General features: G+C 23.8%; 1 protein-coding gene and 1 long non-coding RNA gene across 5 annotated transcripts; both read right to left on the bottom strand.

The window, feature by feature from the left end:
• Positions 1-598: 598 nt before the first annotated feature.
• On the bottom strand, positions 599-22,061 carry LOC107999595 (uncharacterized). 4 transcript variants are annotated; one of them, XM_062072009.1, is made up of 11 exons: positions 19,619-22,061; positions 19,405-19,538; positions 19,165-19,303; positions 18,821-18,979; positions 11,828-11,966; positions 11,516-11,733; positions 9,564-9,886; positions 6,706-8,124; positions 6,466-6,625; positions 6,226-6,394; positions 599-5,699 (listed from the first exon to the last, which is right to left on the bottom strand). In XM_062072009.1, the coding sequence occupies exons 1-11, from the start codon at positions 21,924-21,926 to the stop codon at positions 5,513-5,515; spliced, it is 5,355 nt and encodes a 1,784-aa protein (XP_061927993.1). In that variant the 5' UTR covers positions 21,927-22,061; the 3' UTR covers positions 599-5,512. The 4 variants fall into 4 exon arrangements, with proteins under 4 accessions (XP_061927993.1, XP_016915021.1, XP_016915019.1 ...); XM_017059532.3 differs by having other exon boundaries at positions 11,516-11,745; XM_017059530.3 differs by having other exon boundaries at positions 18,806-18,979.
• A 586-nt stretch (positions 22,062-22,647) lies between these two features.
• Positions 22,648-23,376, bottom strand: LOC133665736 (uncharacterized). Its single transcript, XR_009828983.1, has 2 exons — positions 22,862-23,376; positions 22,648-22,749 (listed from the first exon to the last, which is right to left on the bottom strand). It is a non-coding gene; the product is annotated as an uncharacterized LOC133665736 (long non-coding RNA).
• Positions 23,377-24,666: the final 1,290 nt, after the last annotated feature.

Genomic DNA, 24,666 nt, shown 5'->3' on the forward strand with positions numbered 1-24,666 from the left:
AAAATTAAATAACCGATATTCAATACTTTTAATTTAAATAATAAAATTTTTTAAATATATTATATTTGTTAAAAGTAAAAATAAAATAAATATTTAAAACTTTTTATTTAATTTTATATACTTTTAAATATTATCTAAAAAAATTGACATACCAATGGTATTTAATATACTTTGATATAGAATATAGAATGTAGAATATAGAATATTGAATATAACTTGGAAAAATTTTATATAATTTACAAAAAACTAAATACATATATCATTTATAATTTTGAACAGTATCGTTTATCCCATACTCCACTCATTGTAGGTGGCAAACGTATACTTACCTTCCACTATAATTTACTTAACATTTATATACCGTTTTATATATATATTTATATATATACATATAACATTTCTAATATGATTAAATATATTAAAATTCATAACCACTTCTTTATATATTTTTCCTCAATTTATATTTAACTTTTTTTATATCGTATTTATCAAGCCACGCATTATAATTATTAAAAAAAGATTTAGAGAATTAAATCAACGTCGTTTAACGTTTTCTCCATCTTAATGAATAAATAAAATAGTGAAACGCTCGCCATTATTTATCCGTTCAATATTTACTAATAAATTTGTATTTGCAATTTGAAATTGTTACTATGTTGACAATGTTTTTGGTTAACAGTAATAAAAATAGTATTCGCGTAATGATCGTTTCATACAATGTTTCTTTTTTTCACTTCTGGCCCCAGCCGATAAATTTTACAAACAACAATATGAAAACAGAACAAAAATATGAAAACAGACAGAGTGTTTCATAGCTTATAAATTGTCTTATAATTATAAATTTAATGTATAATATAATTTCAAATACCGCATTGACTGTATTACTCGAATAAGTAAATATACAATATACAATTTTTTATTATAATAATATTAAATATTTTTTTTAATTTTCAATAGTTGTACACATCTACATCTTCTCTAATAATAATAGTAATTATACTATTATAATAATATAATAACAAAAATTAAATATAAACTTAAATACAAAAAATTAATTAAATATAAATTTAAATACAAAAATAAATAATAATATAATGAAAATAAATAATGATATTTTAATAATAAAATTTTGTTACAATATACATTACAATAAGTAATGTTTGAGTGGCTTACGATTTTCCTGTGCATTAAGGGAAGTTTACAGCGACATATTTTCCGTGTTTGCACGCATGCTTGTGTGGCTTAAAACAACGTACCAACTCGAAGATTAATAGAACCCTATTCATTCCCAAAACCATCGGTATAGTAAGTATGTACTTGCACAATTATCCCAATATTACATAAAGTTAGAACTGTAAAATTTAAATTATTATATTCTATTTACATAATTTTAAGTTCATGCACGGAACATTGAAAAGAAAAACGCAGTCAAATAACCACAAAATATCTATTTATGACAAACTTTTAATAACTGTATATATATATATATATTTATGTTCATATATATATATATACATATATATTAATGTACCAAACTGGCGAACGATTTCTTGCAGGTTAGAATACATTGAATACGAAATAATCATAGAATACGATTGTAAAGTTTGTAGTAAGCGACTAATTTACGACTCATGAAACACCCTGTATACATACGAATGTCAATTGTACTTCAACCAATAGATTACCAATACTTTTTTGTATGCGATATTATTTAAATTTGATAGGAAATAATCTGAACAATAATTTCTTAAATATATTCTCTTTTATGCTTAAAATTTATTTGAAATTGTTACTCAGATTATTTCGATATATATACTATTAAACGATATTCGATTTCAAATTCATCGTTAAATATATAATAATATGTATACACGGAAATAATAAAAATTATTGTTCTCGTCGCCATGTGTCGCTATGCCATAATTATTCGTTTAAGCACATCAATAAATAAAAAAAATTAAAAATACTACAAAGCACCGTAAAATCGGTCTCATCGATCTCAAGTTGTCATCGGCATTTTACGTAAAAGTATGCTAAAAAAAAATTAAATATATCACTAACCCTTATAATTTTGTATTTAAAAGAGCATTTCATTTTCGTAAGAACATCGTGAAATGCTATACAATCGTGAAGTTGCAAAATTTTAACATTCTTCTATTTCAATATAAATCCATTGGATATTGATTTAAAAAAAAAAAAAAAAGCATACGATTTTTGAAATACTGAAAATATAAAATAATATAACTCGTGTACAAAATATAAATCGACGAAAAAATCAAATTAACAAAGTCAAATCAGATATCTTAATTCTCGGTTGCGCGAAAACCCGCGGGAAGAAATCTGCAAACTCTATGGCAATAAGAGTTCATTGCATTAATTTTTTTTTTTTTCAACTATAAACTTCTATTTTGATTAAAACGAATATCAAATCTTTGAAGAGCTTCGCACATAAATCATATATCTATACCGACTTAAACATTTAAATTTTTGGGATACGATCGATGAAAAATTTCTCGTCTACTGTTGAATGAACAGAGGATATGTAATGTTTTTGTTTTTTTTTTTTTTGTGCAATGTTCCCACATTAACCATTGTTAAAGTATATTATATCTGTATTTGTTTTGTTTGCGCTACGAAGAAAAGCTATCAATTTACTTTCCTTCCGGCCGAAGACGCGTAGCGGTGAAACCGCGCTTATGTTTTAGATCTACACAAAAATGCGAGTTACACGATATCTACATGTTGCGGCTCGCTTTTTGAATAATTTCAATTATTCTGATAAAATGCATTTTGGTGCACCGTAGTCGCACGTGATGCGATCCCACTTACGCGATAAAAACGAATATAAAACTATTTGTAAAAGATCGCAAGAACAGTGTATAATGCATCTACATGCGCCGCATTTAGTTCATCCTGCGATCGTTTTATTTAGGCTCGATCGTCGTTGATAAAACAAGATATAAAGATAAAATGTGTATTTTTTTTTTTTTTGTTTCTTCTTTTTTGGCATACGGCGCACGACGATACTTACATAATTCTTTATCTACGTACACACGTACATAGGTAATAATAACATGATTTCTTATTGTATATTCATATCTAATTGATCGATATAGATAAAATAATAAATATAAAATATATTAAATCGCCGTAAAAGGATTTTGAAAAATGAAAAAATGGTTTAATATTTTATATATGTACATATATATATATACATATATATACATATATATATATACATATGTATATATATATATATACACGTGTGTGTGTGTTTTCTTCTTTAAACATGTTCCTTATTATATCGCATTTTTCACTTATTTTCTTCTTTTCATTTTCTTTTTTTTTTTTTTTTTTCAATTCTTTTGCCATTATTATTTTCGCATCGCACACACGCATACACAGACAGGAACAATCATGGGCGCTCTTCCCTTCCCCTATCTATACTACATATAATATTTCGTTCTATCGGAAATAACTTAATATCTATATCCAATATATTAAATAATAATCGTATCATCAATATATTAATTTTAAATAATATAATTTCTAACAAAACACCCGCCACTCAACAAATAATATTCAAAAATATACCTCGACGATATTCTTATTTGGAATTTCAATAAAAATAATTACGTTTCTAGAATTTCTACTCATTATTATCATAAACTCTTGTATAATATAATTATATTATTGGCTAACGTAAGATTTTCTGTAATTCACAAATATATTTTTGGCATACTACGATGCGATACATTGACTACGCGCTAATGAATAATATATGACTGAAAATAATAAAGATACAAGAGATTATTATACAACCACATTTTTTTCCCTAGTAGAATAGAGATTGTGATTTTAAAGAAGTTAAATAAAATAATAATATTCGTACGAAAGAAATGTACAAGTACGTGACGGGTTAGAATATAAATATTATTTAAAAAATCGATTTTTTCAATTAAGGAGTTGCTATATAATTTAATTTTAAAAAGAAGACGTAACGACGAAATATACCTTTATGCTACGTAATAATCATTCTAAATAATTCAAACGACGTATCTTTTTTTAAATAATAACGATTCTACGTACTCGGTAAAACTTTGTTTTACTTTAAAAAAAAAAAAAAAAGAGAGAGAAAGAATGAAATAAATAAATATTCATAAGTATTAATGAAAAGAATTCTTAAATATTTTCTGAGATATGGCAGTTTGACAAATCTAAATTAGAAATGTATAATTTTCAAAAAAATTTTGTTACTGTTTCGAGTACGCGAAGCTTACTGTTTCAGTTAAATTTTAATCAGATCAATTCCATTTCTCGACATTCTATTATCGATAATCGTTCTTAAAAATGAAACTTATATTATTTCTATATATTAAAATAATGCGTATGCATGGGTCTCATGAACTATCACAAGACAATGGAAGTGTTCTCTTATTTGCTCTCGCGTTATCTTATTCGTAGAACACGATGCATACATTACTATTTTTACTAGATGGTCAAATATTCCAGTTTGATTTTTATCTTGAAACTGTTCGAAGGTTCCCTTCAAAAAGTTGATGATATATAGCACATACATATTTCTCCATGTGAAAAATATTCATTTAATGTGTGTGTTGTAAATATTTTATTTCATTTAAATTCATTTAAATATTGTATTTCACAAAAAATATGACTCTCTATATAAAATTGTCAAATTCTATTATCTCGCTAAAAACGTGTGTTTCATTTGCGATAAAACATGCATCGATGAAACATTAATTATAACTGCTCTTTGATTTATATTAAATAATATTTTCATCATTTAAGCTATTATAACATTATAATATAAATTCTTAATTATTCATTTAAATATCATTTTGATGCCATATATGAATATATAATGAATTCTATGTATTTTTGTGCTCTTCGTCTTTATAAATTTTGAAATATTTATTTCCGAAATTAATAAATAATTCAAATTTTGTTTCGTATCGTATCGTAAGTTAGAAATGTTAAAAACGAATAAAGCAGCAATATCTATTTCATAAGATTGTTATATATAAATTTAAGAAATTATTTATATTATTTTTTTCTTTTTATTAGCGAATTTAAGAATTCAACTTTTTTATGTTATTATGCCTTAATTATAATTTATATGATATATAATTAACGTATTAATTATTTAATTAATACTTTACATTTTCCTTAATAGAACAAATAAAAATATTTTATACAATGAAATTTATCCTTCAAATAACATTTAAATAACGTATAGAAAGTTCTACGTATACTACATAATTCATATTTAAACAATCATTAAAAAATTAATCTATACCTATAAAAACTTTCCTAAACATGTAAAGCTTGAAAAATTATCAAAATTATTATTCATAAAAATTGACTTATTCTTAAAATCAAAATATGTTATGCTCGAAGGAGACCTACGTTCAGTTTCAATTTATGCAGCAAACTTTGTGCATTCCATTGGTTCTTGTTCAAAAATTTTTTTTTTCTTTTATAAAAAATCGAGTCATCCAGGATTCTTAACAAGTTTTTTACCGCGATAATCGTAAACGCGTCGACAAAAGAGAACCATATCCGAAGGTACTGGTATCGGAGGTTGCCGATTTTCTCTTGGATATAGTTGGTCTCCCGGTGGAACTATTAAACCGGGGCTTTCTAATCCTTCCTCGATTCTTCGCAAATTTTTACGATACCTATAAATTATATTAATATTCATAATATCTTATCTTTTAAAATCTACAATTTTTTTTTCAAAATATTTATATATTTATATATAGAAATAATTACTAATTACATTGCGAATTATATTAAATAAAAAAAAAACGTTTCACTTTTATATCTTTATAGCATCATTTCATTTAAAAAATTAGACTATATTAACTATATTAATTATAAGTTATTAATTTATAATAAATTCCCATGTAATTAAACAAACTTTTTAAATCTTGAATTTTTTAAATGGAATCATTGTAATTTTATTTTTTGTATATTTATATTTTAGAGAACATTGAAACAATAAACATAAAATGATGCATTGATCTCCCTACATTGTTCACATAAGAATTAAATTTGATAAAAATAATATTATAATTAATATTTATCTTTTGGGCTCAATTTACTTTTGAATGACATAAATATAAACAGAGAGCATATACTAATATTGCTTATATACTAATATATATAATAGTAATAATTAATAGATAAAAAATATCGACTTACCGACAATATTCATTAAATGTCAAAATATAACATTTATCTTCTATACAAGCAACACTGTTCGCATCTCGATGTCGTGAAGCAAAAACTTCATCTTCGGTATCGTATTGAGTTCTACCTTGCTCGGTATGTTCAGGTCTATAGTACCACAATAAAGAAAACATCATTTCACCTGAGAAAAGAAAATTTTTTTTTTCATTTCGCCGAACTTTACGTTTTAAAAATTATTATTAACAAACAAACCGTCATCCGGATTTTCCCATAAAGCAGCTATTTTTGCTACGAATGGTAAATCCGCTTTTCGTGGGCCACTTTTTAATAAAACGCAATCACGAGGTCTTAGAACATCACCACTTTCGTGTTTCATACTTGCATAACATCGACGTATAGCTGATTCTTCGTTCTAAATAAAATGATAAAAAAGAATGAATATATATATATATATTCTCATGTCACGAAAAAATCTTTCAATCATACAATTACCGTTAGATAAACTTTGGCTTCGAAAGGATCACCTTCCCAACTCCAACCGTTACTCCACTTGGGCTTTAAAAATGTTTTTCTAGTTAATATTAAACTTTCACTTCCCACTAAACAATCATCAACTTTGGAACTAGATTTTTTGACAGGCGGTTTCTTCGTACTTTTCCGCTTCTTTTTTATCAATGCTGGCTTCTTTGTCGATTCGTGAATGTCATATGCTTTAGATTTTGCCGTGCTCTCGTGTTTTTTCCCATTATCTTTCGTTTTCGTCTCATGCGTTTTGGATTTACCTTTTCCTTTGCATCTATTCTTCTCGTATGTTCTTGATTTTGTTCGTGTCTCCGATTTACTTTTAGAGTGTTTATTTTTGTTAATAACTTTCGACACTTTCTCCGACGTCAATTCTTTCACTAAATCAATTTTTTTGGTCGATTTTTTTACAACTGACAATAAATTGACTTCTTTTTTTGCCTTTTCCGACTTTTCAGTATTTTTATTTTTACGATCCCTTTTTTGCGTCATTTGTAAACTTTGTTGAATAACATTATTGATAGTTTCCATAATAGAATTTTCAGTGGCAGCATGTTTTACACAATTTGGAATATTATTAATTGTACTTTGTTTAAAAGTTTTTGATTTCTTCATTGCATTTTCAAGACAATTTGGATTTTCTACTTTACGTTTTTGATTTTGATTATCTTTCTTAGATTGTTTTTTCTTAGAAACTCCTTCATCGCTATTGTTGTCAAGCTTTTTTATAAATGATAAGATCGGTATAGAAATTCTGGTTGAAAAATCACTGTTATTCAAATCTTGTGACGAACCAACAGAAAGAGTCCTTTTGCTTACTTTTCTCTTCTTTTTACTATCAGACAGACTATCTAAAGATAATTTTCTCTTCGTTACTTTCTGACATTTTGGATGTTCCTCTGCTTCTGGTTTTTCTACGATATCCACAGTTTCTTCGATAGTTTCTTGCACAGTTGGTTCATAATCAGGTTTTTTCCAATTTTCGTTATCAATAGCAATAACATCACTTAATTCTTCCTTAACATCTGGATCTGCATCCAATTTATCATCAAGTAATATTCCAGAATCTTTGTCTATCTCCAGAATTGCCATTTGACCTTCTTTCATACATTGTTCACATTTCATGATATCGCATTTATAATCTGATTCACACTTTACATTACAATTTGCAACACAGGACAAATTATCACCCATTTCCATGCTACAGGATTCACATTTCACATTGTTATTTTCCAACTTAAAATTATGAAATTTGCTACTTGGACAGGTTGTCACTGCTAGTTTTTCTGAAGGTGAAAGAGTTTCCAATTTGACTTCACAAGTTGATGTACAAGCATGCTTTTGACATCCACATTTTCGTAATTTTTCTTCCGGACAATTCTTTTCATCCTAAAAAAAAAAAAGAAAAAAAATAACAATTATAAATTACAAATTATAATTGATTCTAAATACATTTTTTATATAAACTTGTATAAAATTACTTATACAGTAATATTATTATATTATTTACTTTCTAATTGCTATTCAGAAAGAAATTGTAATTAACGTGACGATTATAGGCTGTGACTACTCGATTCTTGGATTGGATCGAGCGAAAAGTATCCCGAATCGTTTTTCAATTGTACTTTGAACTTTATTTCGAATCTCAAATTTTTTTTTCAAATTTCGAATCGTATTTCGAAATTGCAGGCACGTCTTTACGTGCCAAGCAAACTGTCGAAATTCTGCTCAAACGCGAGAAAATTTCTGATCTGAACTCGATCTGCAATATTATATAATACATAATATTTATTTAGAATAATAAATAGTCGAATAGTAATATATCAGAGATTCGATATTAATATTCAAGTATCTCAATATACGAGAGATCATTTATATATATTTGTTTATAATTGTTTGTAACAGTGTTTTCGAATTAATGATTTTTAATCGATGGTTTTCATATTGTAATTAATATTTATGTAATGTTTCAATGATTAAAATTAAAAAAGTATAATGCTAATAAATTTCATGCTTTGGTACTATTTTGAACAATTTTCTATACTATATATAATTTTTAATAGAACATTAAAAATTAAATATTTTTTATATAAAAGATTTCGTTTCGTTATAAAATCGTTATAAAATTATATTTAAATAAACAGATAATAAAAAAAAAAGTAAAATTTTAAACATTCATTATTATTACTTTTAATAAAACTTGTGAGTATATAGAACATAATTTCTTCTTTAAACAATTTTTTTTACGGAATATCAAAGTTTCAGTAGTGTTTTCCTTTTTTTAAACATACGACTTTTCATTCCTAGACAAAATCTTCTATTGCAAGATAATGTATGAAAACTTTTATCCTTATATACATTACAAAATAATAATTCTCCGATATAATATAAACGTTATTATAAATAAATATATACAATATAATTTTCATCATGTGCGGATCACTGGATCTTATATACGATACACGTGTTATGTCACGATTACGTTTAACGAATCATTTTTGTAAATAACGTTTAAGAGATGGTGAGATATTTGTATATCATTTTAAAATGTAAAGCGTATTTCTTGCAACTTCACTTTCCTAAATACCAACTTTGCGATATCAGAACGAAAATTTTCACTTTCGAAGATCTATTAACATCGACGTATCGTCCTTAACAAATAAAATAACAAAAACTGCTTTGCCGTCGAAGCGTATACGAGTACAGGAAATATAATAATTTGTAGAACTGTAAATGATTAAGTGATCGAGTTACAAGAATAATATAATGATAAAATTGATAAGATAGCGATATATAAACTTACAAAGCACTTGGAACGTGATACAAACCTTATTCTTACAATCCGAATTTCGCGGGTGATTATGTCCACCGACTAGATTGTGAGACGGAGGGACCGACGGTTGGTTCTGATTCAGGTTGCGATGAGTGTTAAGTTGGACGCGATCCGTATCCCAGGCGTTGGCACCGTGAGGCGGCGCTAGCCCGGCTAGCCCCCTCGCCGGCGAGGGCGGACCCACCAAAGCACTGGGCGGCAATGACAGACCGGGCCCCGATACCACTGGCGCTCCCTTACCATTACCAATAAGGGGCCCAGTATCCACGTTTTTTGGACAAGACTGCATCGGGCATGGGCAACCCTGGAAGGCTGCATCTACAACAAATTATTCAATAATTAATATCAAATATCATCATAATTCGTTTAACCTTGCTTCGTGAAATTTAATAACGAAGACTATTTCCCTCCTCCCTCCAATTTAGTTTTTGAGTTATTTATGTATATATATATATATATGTACAGGTATAAAAAAAGCTACATTAAAAAACTATTAAATTGAATTCTGCTTGTGCACATGCGTTTCGTAGCAGCACGTGTAACAGTATGCGATCGTACAACTGTTTAAACGTATAACGGGTGAACAAAATATCGTTATACTTAGTATCTATCCATGAATTTTTTTTTATAATACAAAACAATCCTTGGGCGAATAAAGTTTTGAAAAGCCTCGGTGGCCTCGATCAACACGAAATTTGGAAAGATGATGGATAGAGACCTATAGAAAGAAGAAATAAAAATATAAAATTTTAGTTTTCGATTATTTTATTAATTTCTGATTACTCGTATCGAGGTATAATTTTCAATGTCATATATCATCTTCTGCTTATACGGACGTGATTACGATACAATCATCTTCGCTATAGAAATCATCGTCGTCGAGCGTTTAATAATCGATCTCAATATTTATAGGACATCCCATGTAAAATGTTTAATCGCTTCTATGAAAAATCACGCGGGGACTACTTTTAAATTCTAACCTAACCAATATACCTAACCTAATGTAATATCCATTACATTAACCTAACCAATATCTTTTTTGTTCGAAATCAACATAACACTTGTTATATCTGTACGCAATGTTTTTACCTGCAAATTCGTTTTTTTTTCTACCTTCATTTATACGGAACATCGTAGTTTCCATTTCGTTTAATTTCTCGAATGATTAGATTTCTGATGATGAATTTTGATGAAACACCCTATAGATACTAAAACGATATAGTTAGATATTATTGGCTATTCGACAAATTGTGCGAAGACTATTATATTAGTATCTAAATACAGCTTTCGATATATAATTTTTATCGATATCTTAGAAAATAATAAATAATATTTTAAGTGAAAAAATTTTAAATCCACTTTTTTCTTTAAATTTTGTATCGATCGATGATCGAGCAAATCATCAATTTTTTCTTTGGAATTATATCGCCCTTAAGTGATCTAAATCGCAATGAAAATTTCTCATAATACGTGTAGATCAATTTTAAAGAAAATTCTCATTCTGCTCCATAATGGAAAAGTTCATTATACATATTATTTCCAATTAACCCTTAAACGGCGATATAGATAAAATTTATGGTGAATTTATGGTGTGGTATAAAAAGTTTTTTGCAAATAACTCGAAAACTAAATCCAATTGTACAGAAAAGGAAAAGTTATTCAAAATTAAGTTATTTACGACGTATTTCAAACCCATTAAGATATAATATTAAGATCAATTGGAAAACAGCTCAATGGGTAACAAATTTAATTTTATCGTCGATAAATATATTTTATCTTTTCGTCAATTCTTTTTTACACCGCAATTGAATAGCAATAAATAATTTCAAATCAAGCGTAAGTTTTGATAATTTATATCGACTTTATAAAAAAAGATTACGAAATTAATCCAACAGGATATTTTATGTAAATGATTACGTTCATATAATTTGATAAATAGATACTCACGATCTACAAAAGGTCTTCCCTGAGAATGCAAATATGCCGGATTTGGTGGAGGTGGAGGTGGTGGTGGAGGTGGAGGATATCCTCCGTAGTATGGAGGCAAAGGGTATTCACCTGGCGGCGGTGGGGGTGGCTGGTAATCAACAACTGCTGGACCACCCGCAGTAGCGCCACTACCAGGACCGCCGCCTCCACCGGATTCCTGATATCCGTAATACTGCCTGAAAAAGTACCTTTTTTTACAATACATTATCAAAATTAATCATCATAATTTTACCAAAATGACACAAAAATAATATGGTTAAAACGTTTTACCTTCTATAAGTTGGTGCATATTTATAATAAGGCGGTGGATGAGCGTGAGGATGGGAATACGTAGGTGGATAACACAGATCTGCGTATTGTGGTGGTGTACCATAGTACTGAGGACAATATGCCCTATAAAATCCACCTCCTGAAAAAAAATGATCATGTATCAACCGAGAGCAAAATTAAAATTCTATTCGATATTTTAATCAAAAATCGTTAAAATTATTTCATAGAAAAATTATAACGATTAAATTGCATTTTATTAAAATTATAAATATTTATATCAATATGTACAATTTGTATCACGATATCTGTATTTTATGGATGGTTTTTGATGCAAAAAATTGCATTATATATTTTCATGTTAGCTTCTCTTCAACTCGTAATAATTATGCGTCACAACTTATTAAATTGAAAGATATTAAGAAATAAAATAATAAAAATAATTTATTCAATTTGAATAATAAAGTATATTACAAAATAACGATTATTCAAAAATTTCTAACAAATTTAATTTTCAAGAGATCCTGTTTGTATTTCTTGAAAATTTATAAAAAATTTTCAATAATATAGAAAACTCTCTATTTTTAAAAAAAATTAATCAATATTTGCTATAATTTCTAAAAAAATTATTTGTAATATTTTTTTTATTTTTAATGAAACTTCATAATTGTATAACAATAGATTACATATTCTTTTTTAACGAGATGCCACCATTTTAAAGGGATGAAACCAGTGCTCAATGATTTCAATGAATTTTCATTCCTTTAAATATAATTTTATCATAATGCAAAATTTTTGATTAAAAATTGTGCAAAATTTAATGCTCTATTATTCTGCTGTAAAAAAATTCTCAGATGAATTCATATTAAAAATTGAAAAAAACTGATAACTTAAGATTGATTTCATCCTTTGAAAAAGATTTCTTGTCGATAAAATTAAAAATTATTTTATATGTAATCGATTATCTTCTACATATATAGAAAATTTATTTTATTAAAATCAAAATTTTCAAACTAAATAAATTTTTCTATAAACATATAAAATATATAAAATAATGTACTTATATATAATTTTTAAATCATATCAAAAATTTAAAGAAATGTTTCGTAAATTCTCATATTTTTATGATATCTTAAAAAATATTTTATATTTTAATTATTGTTCAAAAATTCTTTTAAATAAATGTAAATAATAAAATAAAAAATTAAATAATAAATTAAATAATATAATAATAAAATAAAATATGAATCAATTATTTTTTATTATTCTAAATCACACTGTTGTTAGATTCTTTTTTAAAAAATGTACAATTTTATTGTGCATTATTATTTAAATCTTATTTCATATATAAAAATTGGTAATCTATATATTTTTTATTTATATTAAATTTTTTACTTAGTTATAATTCCATGAGAGAAATTAATTATAAATATTATAAAAAAATAAAATTTGATAAATAAAAAAAACTTTGATAAAATGAATTTATCATAATCTATAGTTGCCATTTGAAATTATCTTATTATGGTTTTAAAACATAAAAATATAAAATATCATTTTTTCATTTATATAATAATTTCGACCAATTGAATTGTTACAAAATTCTAATTCAAAATATATGAAATTCCAAATCATTTTTTAATTTTAACGGCCTTGAATTCAATGACAGATTTGTGCATAAATAATTACTTTGAATTTCGTACACTAAGATAATAAAAATAATAAATTTGTATGTTATTCAATCAAAAAATCAACATTAGAAACATTATTCAAAATTTAAAATAAATTAACTGAATTGTTCATTTTTCTAATCGAATGATTGTTAAATTCGAAATACAAAATGAGATTCTAAAAATTTGTAACTTATCGAAAAACTAAATTTATTCAAATATTATTTTTTAAATTTATTTGTGCAATTATCGAAAATATGTCGCATATTCACTAAATAAGTGGCATAATTTAAAAATTATAATAAAATCAAATCGTTATAGAATAAGAATAATATAAAAATAACACACATCAAAATTAAAAATCTATGAAACGAATATTCTAAATTAATAAATAAAAATTAAAAATTCGCGAAATTACAAAATTTTATTAATAAAAAAAATAAAAACAACAAGGATATTTTCTGTATCCTGTAATATGCAAACTATCTACTCAATAATAAGTAATTTTCCAGCAAAATTTTTCCGACATTTTATTTTTTTCAAATGATTTTTAGTAGATTTTTAAGAGATATAGAATCCTTTACAAAATCTTGTCGAAAGATCAATCCTTTCTGAATTTTTATAAATAAATTGAAATATATCATAAATGACAATATTTTGAATAATTTTTTTTTCTATAAATATAAAAATAATCTTAGTTATATTTATAAAAAACTTCTAATACAATTTTCTTTATATTTTAATCATAGTGCATATACATTCTTTTATGCTATTTATATCAATAAATATCAGAAAAATTTTTCTAAAAATTTGATAATATAAATTATAATCAAAAAATGAACTTCTCTATTTCTAGATACAAATCATCATGATTAAACTGTTCTGTTGTGTCGGCTGCATTTTAATCTAGCATAATTATCATTGGGTAAAAGATGATTTAAAAATCTATTTCATTTTTCCAATTAGAACATAATAAAAATTTAGAACATAAATAAAAATGTAATCATTGATATAATTTCTTATTATTTATTGATTGAAAAATTATTATTAAAATGATTATTTTAAAGATTAAAAATCTCAATTTCTTTTATTTATAATTTACAAAAGGATAGAAATGTTTAATATCGGAATATAAGAAGTCGTTTCTAATACATATGCAGAATTTAATATATATAGAAAATTCTTTACCAATATGTTAGAAACTATAAGATTAATTACATGTAAATGAAACAATTATTCAAAATAATGTTATTAACAACATTATATGTAATATTATTTCGAATCACTCAAATAAAAAAAGAAATGAAAAGTATTTATAATTCATATAAAAAGTATGAATGATGTAAAAAATATTTTAGAGAAAAATTGTTTGATACAAAAAGATATGTTATGTAGTATTAATAATTTTTCTATAAATTGACATCTAAAAGTTATATTAAATTTTAATTTTTGAAACGAAATCATACAATTTTTATTGCACTAATTGGTATAACTCGTTATTTCTTATAAAAAAGTACTAAATTTATGTCGAAAAATCTTATCTTAGAATATTATTGTAATTTAAAATTTGTAAAACTTATCATATAAAAGAAAAGAAGAATGCCATTTCCTTATCTTCCATATGATAAGTTTTACAAACTTCAAGTTACAATAATACATATCTCTTAAAGATTTTTCGATAATAAATAGCTTAATAGAAAATAACGAGCTGTATCGATTAGTACAATAAAAATTATATGATTTCATTTAAAAAATTAAAATTAATCTTCATGACTTTTCATATCAATTTAATAGAACAATTATTAATAATCATAATCATATCTCTTTCCATTCAATAACTTTTGTTTGAAATTTCATTTTTTCAGATCAATCATATTTTTCCAGATATCTGAATGGTTTAAAATAAACCGGACATGTATGAAGTTTGTTAAGATTGAAAAAAAGTTTAACATTACTCTTTATATAATATTTCAAATTTATTAAAATCCGCGAGGGATTTTTTTATAAGTGTTCCAAGCCATACTCAAATTTGTAAATTTGAGCTTTTATTTACAGGTTTAATTCACGGTATTCGCAATATTTAATTTTTAGATTTATAGCAAGAACGAAATATGTTTTTATAAATCTGACTCAAAAGTTATTTAAAATTGAATCAAATCTTAAAAAATGATTTATTCCGTTTCATTCAAACGAAACAATAATTTGATAATCAAATGCCATTATTAACTCCTGAATTCCCAAAAAATTGCCAAGTCTAATCATTTTTAACCGATATCTATAAATTATAATTATTAAATATCATTAGAATAAATTATGGGTCAAAAATAATATGATTAAGTTAATAGAGAATTAATAATTTATATTAAATATGTATATATCTTATATAAAATCATGCAAATCTAAAAAACATTTCATTCTTCAATATTAAATAAAATAACATATTTTTTATTTTATAGGATTAACAATAAAATTAATATTATTTTTAAAAATTATAAAATTTATTAATTTATTTTTACCTATGAATAAAAAAATTTATATATACTTTATAAAAACTTTGCAAAAAGTTTTATATAATATGCATTAAATATATCAAATTATATTCATAATAATAAATGAACAAATTAAAAATACTTACAAAATGATAATTTCCTTTGTAATAATTTGTATCAAATTTAAATTTATTCGTCTACAATTATTTTTGTATACAAGAAATATTATTTATTAAAAATAGAAATTATATTTTAAATTATCAAACAAATATTTGTTAATTAGATTTATAATAATAATTTAAATATTACTAGGAAAAGCAATTTTTATTCGGTACTAAAAATCATGAATAAAAAAAAAATATTATCCATACGTTTATTCTAATATTGCCATATTCGTTTTATACCCGTGAAATTAAAATAAATAATGTTTTTCTTTTAAAAATAATAAATACTATATATATATATATATATATATATATATATATATGATATAGATCACCCATATTCCCTGTTATATAAAATAAAGTAATTAGTATAAATAGAAAATTTAAAAAAATTTAAAAAAATGAAAGAAATATAAAAGACATGCAAAACTCTCCATTATTTTTCAAATTATAAACAATTTAATTTTATAAAATATAATTTTATAATTTTATAAAATAAAACACATACTTCTAATCAATTTAAAATCGATTTAAATTACTTATAAATAAACATTACCTGATATGTTTGTATATCAATTTTTATATTTGTTTTGAATTCTAGAATTAATTCTTCAAATATATTTTATGTTGTATCAATATATATTAATATATCAATATTTAAAATTATACAGAATAATCCAAATAAAGAGTTACAATCTATTTTCTTAGAAACTTATAAGATAACGATTTATTTATTTCTTTTTGTAATTAAAAAACACAAGAATAAATAATCTTTTATTTTTTTAAAATTTTGTTAAAGCATTTTAAGAGATAAGAATGAATTTCCTAAATTTTTTTTATGAAAAATATTATTAATTTTTTATTACTTAATAAAAAAAATATTGCCATTTTGTTACATTTTCAAAACGATATGTTTAACTTCTAAACTATTTATTAAGACTTTTATAATTTCTATTTAAGAATGATGATAAAAATAACATTGCATATATATATATATATTATATTATATTAACAATGAACAACTATTTATATATTGATTATTTCATTAGTTACGAAATATTTGAAAAAATATTCAAAAAAATCTAATAAATAAGAACATTTAAAAACATAAGAACATTATTTTGATTAGATTCTATTTTAATATTTTTTTTTTTTGTTTTTAGCTTCAAGGAAATTTTTTTAGAATATACTATAATATATATTTATAATAAAAAGAATGATTTAAATAAATATTATTTAATTATAATATCCAAATAATAAGGAATTAATAACAATAGTAATAAAGAATTCGACTTAAAATCTAAGCTTTATTTAATTAAAAAAAAAAAAAGGAAATTAATATTTCTATTGGTTTCAAGAAAATAGTTTGTACCATTTTATTTTAATTGCTCTTATAATTACTCTGTCAATAGTCTGATTAGCATTGTAATAAAAAAAACATAAGAAATCTGATATCATAAAATTGTAACATAATTCAAAATGTATCGTTTTCTATAAAATTTTTTTTTAATATTTATCGATGAAATAAATTGTTTTTTATCACTTTACGTTAAAAATATAATATTATAACTTAAAAAAATTTATTATATATTATTTATTATTTATTATATAATTAAAAAATTTATAAAAATATTTTAGTGAGTAAATTAAAAATTAAGAATTAATAAAAACGAATAAAATATTGTTTAAAATAATTTTATAAATAAAACTATAAAATATATTAATATATATTTTTGAAATTTTTAAAAAAATAACACATTGTATAAAAATTTATTTTATACTATTATATTTTTTTAATGATCACTGTTTAAATAACATTAAAAAATAAAAGAAATAAAATTATTTATATAATCTAATTTTTATTTATTTAAAAAGATTTTAAATATTTTTTTCTAACGTTACTAAGAGATTTTTATTATTATTAGATAATTAAAATTTTCTTTACACAATTTATATAATAACAAACAATTTATGAATTAATCTGAAAATTTTCATCAATAGATTGCTACTAAAAACTTGAAGACTATAATTTAATGTATAGACTTTTAATTATATAATTTTATTAATTTGATAAAAAAAAATTTTTTAAATATTTTAAAACAATAAAAAGGATTAAATATTATTTAATTAAACAAAAAAAAATAGTATTTAATAAATACAAAATTATAAGTTTTTTAATTCTGAAAAAAAATTGAAAATAATTAAATCTTTTCTTAAAAATAATAATTCTTAAGAATTTACATATATTCTTTTATACTTTTTTTTTTTAATTATTTTAAACTATTATATATACAAAATTTAATCAGCTTTAATTAAATAATCAAAAATACAAAAATGAAGTTTATATGATTTAAATTTATCAATGAAAAAATTCTGAAAGAATCAAATGATTTGTTTTATAAAAAGTTCAAATAAGTAAAAACATGTGATATATTATAGTCGCAATTTTATAAATTGATTTTTTCGAAAATGAAATAATTTTATAAATCGCTAAATTTGTCTAAATAAAAAATATAAAATTATCTTAAAATTTCATTGAAAATGATATTAAAAAAAAAGAAATTTACATATAATCTCCTTCAAATAGTATTAATTTAAGATCTTAAAGATTTTTTCATAAAATTTCTAAATAATAGAAATAATATAATTTAAATATCGCACCCTGTATAAATATACCTGTACTGTTAGTTCCCCCAGAAGTTGTAGAAGTTGCAACTAAATCATCCGAACCTTCAGAATTTTGTGGAGGTGTAGGTGTTGGTTCTGGAGGAGGTCCCTTAATAGGTGGTAAAGTTGGTGGATGTTGTATCAGTGGTCCAGCCGGCTGATAATACCCTAATTACATTTATATTATATTTACTTATTTTTTACATATATTTTCATTTATATATTTTTATATTTATTATTACGTATATATTTTCTTATTTTTTCGCAAATACGAATTTTATTTTTATTTAATTTAATTTCAAAAATATTTAATATTTATTTATTAAATAATTATAATAAAAAAATATAATTACCACCATGTTGATGTGGCGCTGAAAATGCAGAATGTCTACGAGGTGACATATTTGAATGATTATTCTGACTACCTGGTGGTTGCATAGAAGATAATGCTCCCAATGGTGTGTATGATTTGCAAGGTTGTTCCAATTTTTGCTTTTTCAAAAAATATAAATGCATATTTAATGTTGTTCATATAATATATAATATATATTTTTAAAATTAAAAAAAATTCTTTGAATGTATAAATAACAAACCTGGTCATGAAGTTCAGTAGCAACTGCAGTAGCTGCAGTTTGAGTATGACTTGTTGAACTTATTCTATATTGCATACCAGCAATACTGCAAAAACCTTCATGATGTGTTGATCGAGTTTGATTAACATAAACACCTTAAATAAAATTAATAATATATAATATTTATTTTAATAACAAATATAAGAAATGAAATTAATAAAATTAAATAAAATACCAGTAATAGTAACATCTGTATCTTGATTAACAATAACAAGTTTATTAGATGGTTTTAGAACTTCATCTTGTTCTGAATTTTGTCTTGACTTCCTTTTTTCAATATCAGAATCATTTTGTTTACGTTTTTTAATAATTTCCACTTCTGATTCACTAGAAGAATCAAAACTACTACCACAACGATTTTTTTCATCTGAATAGGAAGCAGCTAGAATAGCTGTAGCATTAAGACTTGCCATTCTTTTACAAACAACCATATCCTTCAAATCCATTACTTCTTCATTTTTTTTTCTTCGTTTGGTAATTTTTTTCTTACTATGTTCCATATTTTTATCACGTTCACATTCATCATCAGAAGAAGTTGAAGATGAAGAACTTTCTAGCATATCCCAATGTTTTCCACGTAATCCTGGTACATTTCTAAGTTTTCTTTTTGGTATATTTTCTTCTATTTTTGTTTCTAATTTCTTTTCTTTTTCTTTACGAATTTGTTCTTCTTTTTCTTCTTTAGTTTTCTTTTGTTTTTCTTTTTCAGGCCTTGGTTTACAGAAACCACCAAGATAAACTCCTCCTGTTTCATTTTCATATAAGCAATGAACTTTGGCTAATGCATTCAAAGAAGCAACTCTATGTCGTTTTGGTCCATTCCAAAATCCGAACAATCTCATTCTTCTAATACGTTCATGCTCTGATGGTGAATTAGCTCTTTCTTTTCTCTTAATTTCTTTCTGTTTATTTTTTTTGGTCTCATCATCACTTTCATCCTCTGACTCTGATAATAATGCATTATTACTTACATTATCTCCATTAATTGGCTCATCCTTTAAATCTGTATCAATTATATTTTCATTATCAATTTGCTCTTGTTTAGAAGAAACATTATCATTTGAATTATCTTCACAAACCTTGATTTGTTTATTAGATTCTTCAGAAGATGTTTCTTCTGAAGAAGAAATCAATTGATTATTATTTTCCATTTGTACTTTTACAGTTTTCTTTTTTATTATTTTTTTATTTATTTTTGGAGTACAATTTTTAACAATTTTTTTGATATCTTGTGATTTTAATTGTGCTTGCTCTTCTTTTCCATTTTTATCAATATCTTTATCTTCTTCTAATTCACTTTTTATGTCTGTTGTATGTGTTTCTTCATTTAATTCATCTTTGTTCATGATTTTTTTATGTTCAACTAGTAATTTTTCTGTTTCTTTTGTATCTATTTTTTTCTTAGGTATAACTTTTTCCACAAATGTTTTCAATTTATCATCTTTTTTTAATGTAGAATTTATTTTACTAGTTTTTGAAGGCAATTTAGCTTTCATATGTTTTCCTAACTTTGGTTTCTTCTCTTGCATAATTTTACTTTTAGAAATATTAACATTTTTCCTTTTTGTTTTTTTCATTGCTTCATCTTCCTCACTTACAGATGTTTCTTCATCTTTTACCAATCGGTTTAACTTAATTTTTTTGTCTACAAATTTTTGAACTACCGATAAATGTGACTTCTTCGTTAAAACAGTCTTTCTAGAAATACCTTTTTTTTGTAATGATTTTGTCTTAGAATCTTTTTTAGTTCGTGCTAAAGAAGTTTTAGTATTTATTGTACCTTTGTCAAGAAGTTTTTTACGTTCTGATTTTTTATCTTTTATCACAGATATTTTCATATTTTCCTTGATATCAGGCTTTATTAATTTTGAATCTTTCTTTTTTTCGTCTTTAAATTTTTTCTTAGAAATGGAACAAATGATATCTATTTTTTCTTCATGTAAATCTTTTTCTTCTGTAATATTTAAAAGTTTTGATTGATCTTCTATATTCTCATCATCAAATTTCCCACTTTTCTTTTTTTCCTCTATTTTTTCAAACTTTCTTTTATTTTCCATAGCTTGTTTTTCCAATTTTATTTTTTCTTCTATTTTTTGTACTTTCTTTTTTTCTGTACTATCATAAATACACTCATCTGTGACTTTTTCATCTATTTTATCCAATTTTTTTTCTTCAACTTTTTCACACTTTTTTTCATAATCTTTTATATACTTTTTTTTTTCATCCACTTTTTCAGGTTTTTCTTTTCGCTTTTCTTCAATTTTTTTCTTATCTTCTATTTTCTTTTTTTCTTCTGTTTTTTCTGATTTCTTCTTATCACTTTCTATTTTCTTTTTTGCATCTTCTCCCTTTTCAAGTTTCTTAGATTTTTTTTCTTTCCTTATATCAGATATAGATTTCTCTAAAAATGAGCGACGTTTTTTAGCAATTGTTGGGATTTTTGTTGCCTTCCGGGCAACCGTTGCCTTTTTCTGTGGCTTCATTATGATTATTTCCTTTACATTTTCAGTTTGATAGAAATATGCTCAATATTCAAAAAAAAGCACTGAGCAAACTGTTAAAACTACCTAACTGCCATTGTAAAATATTATAAATTTTATCTTTTTTCAAGCTGATTATATCTGAAAAGAAAAAAAATATTTAATATTTATCATAGTGAAATAATACAATATACAAAAACAAAATAATTTTTGAGATTAATTTTTTTTAAGATATATTTTTAGCAATAAAAAAAATAATTTCGTGTATCAAAAAATTGTGATACAAAAATTCTTATAAAACAATTTTATTTTTTGTAAGAATTTTAAAATGATGATTAATTGATATCTAGTACTTCTTAATATTATACAAAATGAAACACATTTATACATTTACACATTTACAGATATTTGAGAGTAAAAATATTTCTATATTTCTAAATAATTAGATAAAATAATATAACAAAATATTCAAATTGTATAATAATGATAAAATGAAAAAGAATTATGATCAAGATTGTCGGGTGCGCGCACTTTCATCGACTTGTTGACAAATCGATCCCTTTAAATTTCATTGCTTCCATGATTTAACATACGTCAGATAAACTCATTGTTCGAGATTTTTTAATAGGATTCTCTAGTATTTTGTCAACAAAATATATTAAATTCATAAAAAATACAAAGCCAATGTTAAAAATCAAGAAATTAAAAGGATAAGGATAATAGGATACCTTTTAAATGTATCCGTAGATGGCCACAAGTGGCTAACATAAACCTACTCTACTGATCGATGAATTTGTCACGTACGAAATTTTGCCAGACTTATACACTATTAGAAAAGTCCCAAGTAGTGTATTTTCAATAAAATCACTTGCACATTTATTATATATACATAATTAAATGATAAAAAATAAACGTAAACTAACACAATTTATGTTTACCTCTAGCGAGCCCTTTTATTCCTACACACGGCCCGCGAACTCTTTTTTAAACAATAAATTAATATACAAATACAATAGACTACTCTGGTAATATTTTACTTAAACACACCACTAAAAAAAAAAAACAATAACACGATCGTTTTATTAATACTTTCCGTCTGCTTCTACGAGACCTAACACGAATTTCACATTTCTTTCTTCCAAAACACGAATCTCACTAGACGTCCCTGCCCTTTTACCGTTGCCTTGTCGGCCATTTTCTTCCTCGCGCCGCTCCCCCACTTTTCCTTTATACGTTACTAAATAATAGATTCTCTGTTTTCCTTTAATCTCACTAGATGGAATCACTTTTTCGTGCTCTGGTGACATCTACAATCTCTCGCGCGATAATCAAATAAATAGTTTTAATTAAATGATTAATCATCAAAGTATAAAAATGTAATGGAAGCGTTATTTTTCTCAATTTCATTGCAAATTACAAAATATACAAATGTAAAATAAAGGACTCAAGATATGAAAATTATTGGAAAAACTGATTGAGATAACATATTTAGATAGCAGAGATTAGTATGAAGAAATGAAATATGATATTAGCAAATTTGATACAATATAGTAAATTTTATAATATATTATTGGGTTTATAAATATATTTTATTATTTATTACAAAAAAGTATTATTATTTCTTCTTTCCGTAATTCAGAAAAGAAAATACAGAAAGTATAAATATTTTTTTACGATTGTCGAAAAAGAGATATATAAAGAAGAATTTAAAAAGTAATATGATTAATTACTTATTTTTTATACGAATAAATAAATAAGATAAATATGTCATTTTACAGAAAAAAATTAAGGTTTTCATCGATACATACGATTGTCAACTGTATAAAAACTTTAACAAAGATATCAATAGAATGTTTAGTTAATCAGTTTTTCAATGTGGATTAATTAATAATATTTGAAAATATGATTTGAAAACAATAATTGAAACAGAAAAATTTTGTAATATCTGATTCTTTGCACATTAAGATGCAAATTTATCATTATTGAATCCCAATATTTATGGATCATAAATTGCACTAATGCAAAGGAAAAAATTAGTAATGTTAATAAAATTAGAATAGAATTGATTATCCATAGATGGCGTTACTTTTTTATACTGAAAATTTAATTATTCCGGAATTTCGATGTATCATTAGGTTCATTAATCAAAAAATGATATGTATTTATATTATTACTGCTCATCGCTACTTAAACTCAGATTAATCAGAATATAATTAGAAGAACGATTTCAAAAGCAATTTTAATTTCAAACCGAAGACAATTATAAAAAGGAAATTAATAAATTTGAAATTGTTGAACGCTGAGAAAGAATTTGATATAAAAAAAACATATTTTCATCCAAAATTCTCACAAATAAAGTTACAAAATGATATTTTTTTGATATAACTGAACAAGTACTGATTTTAAATTGCACAGTATTTAATCGATTTGCCAATTAGATTGATTAGATATCTTAATTCAACAAAAAAAAAATAATAATAACAGCTTGGAATATAAGAGAAATTTACATAGTTAAGAATTACTTATCATTAATTACAAATTCACTTATCACTAATAAATATAGACAAATGTATGCAAATATATGCAAATAGAAATGTAGAAATGTGTAAAGAAAAAAGAAAAGAAAAATTTTAATAAGTAAATATGAGTGAATTTAATTCAGAATAATGATGGATCATTTTAAACTTTAGGAATATGCAATAATTATTTAAAATATATTCAACTTATCAACTTTTGCGATATG

This window comes from Apis cerana, linkage group LG2, assembly GCF_029169275.1.
Source record: "Apis cerana isolate GH-2021 linkage group LG2, AcerK_1.0, whole genome shotgun sequence".
NCBI lineage: Eukaryota > Metazoa > Arthropoda > Insecta > Hymenoptera > Apidae > Apis > Apis cerana.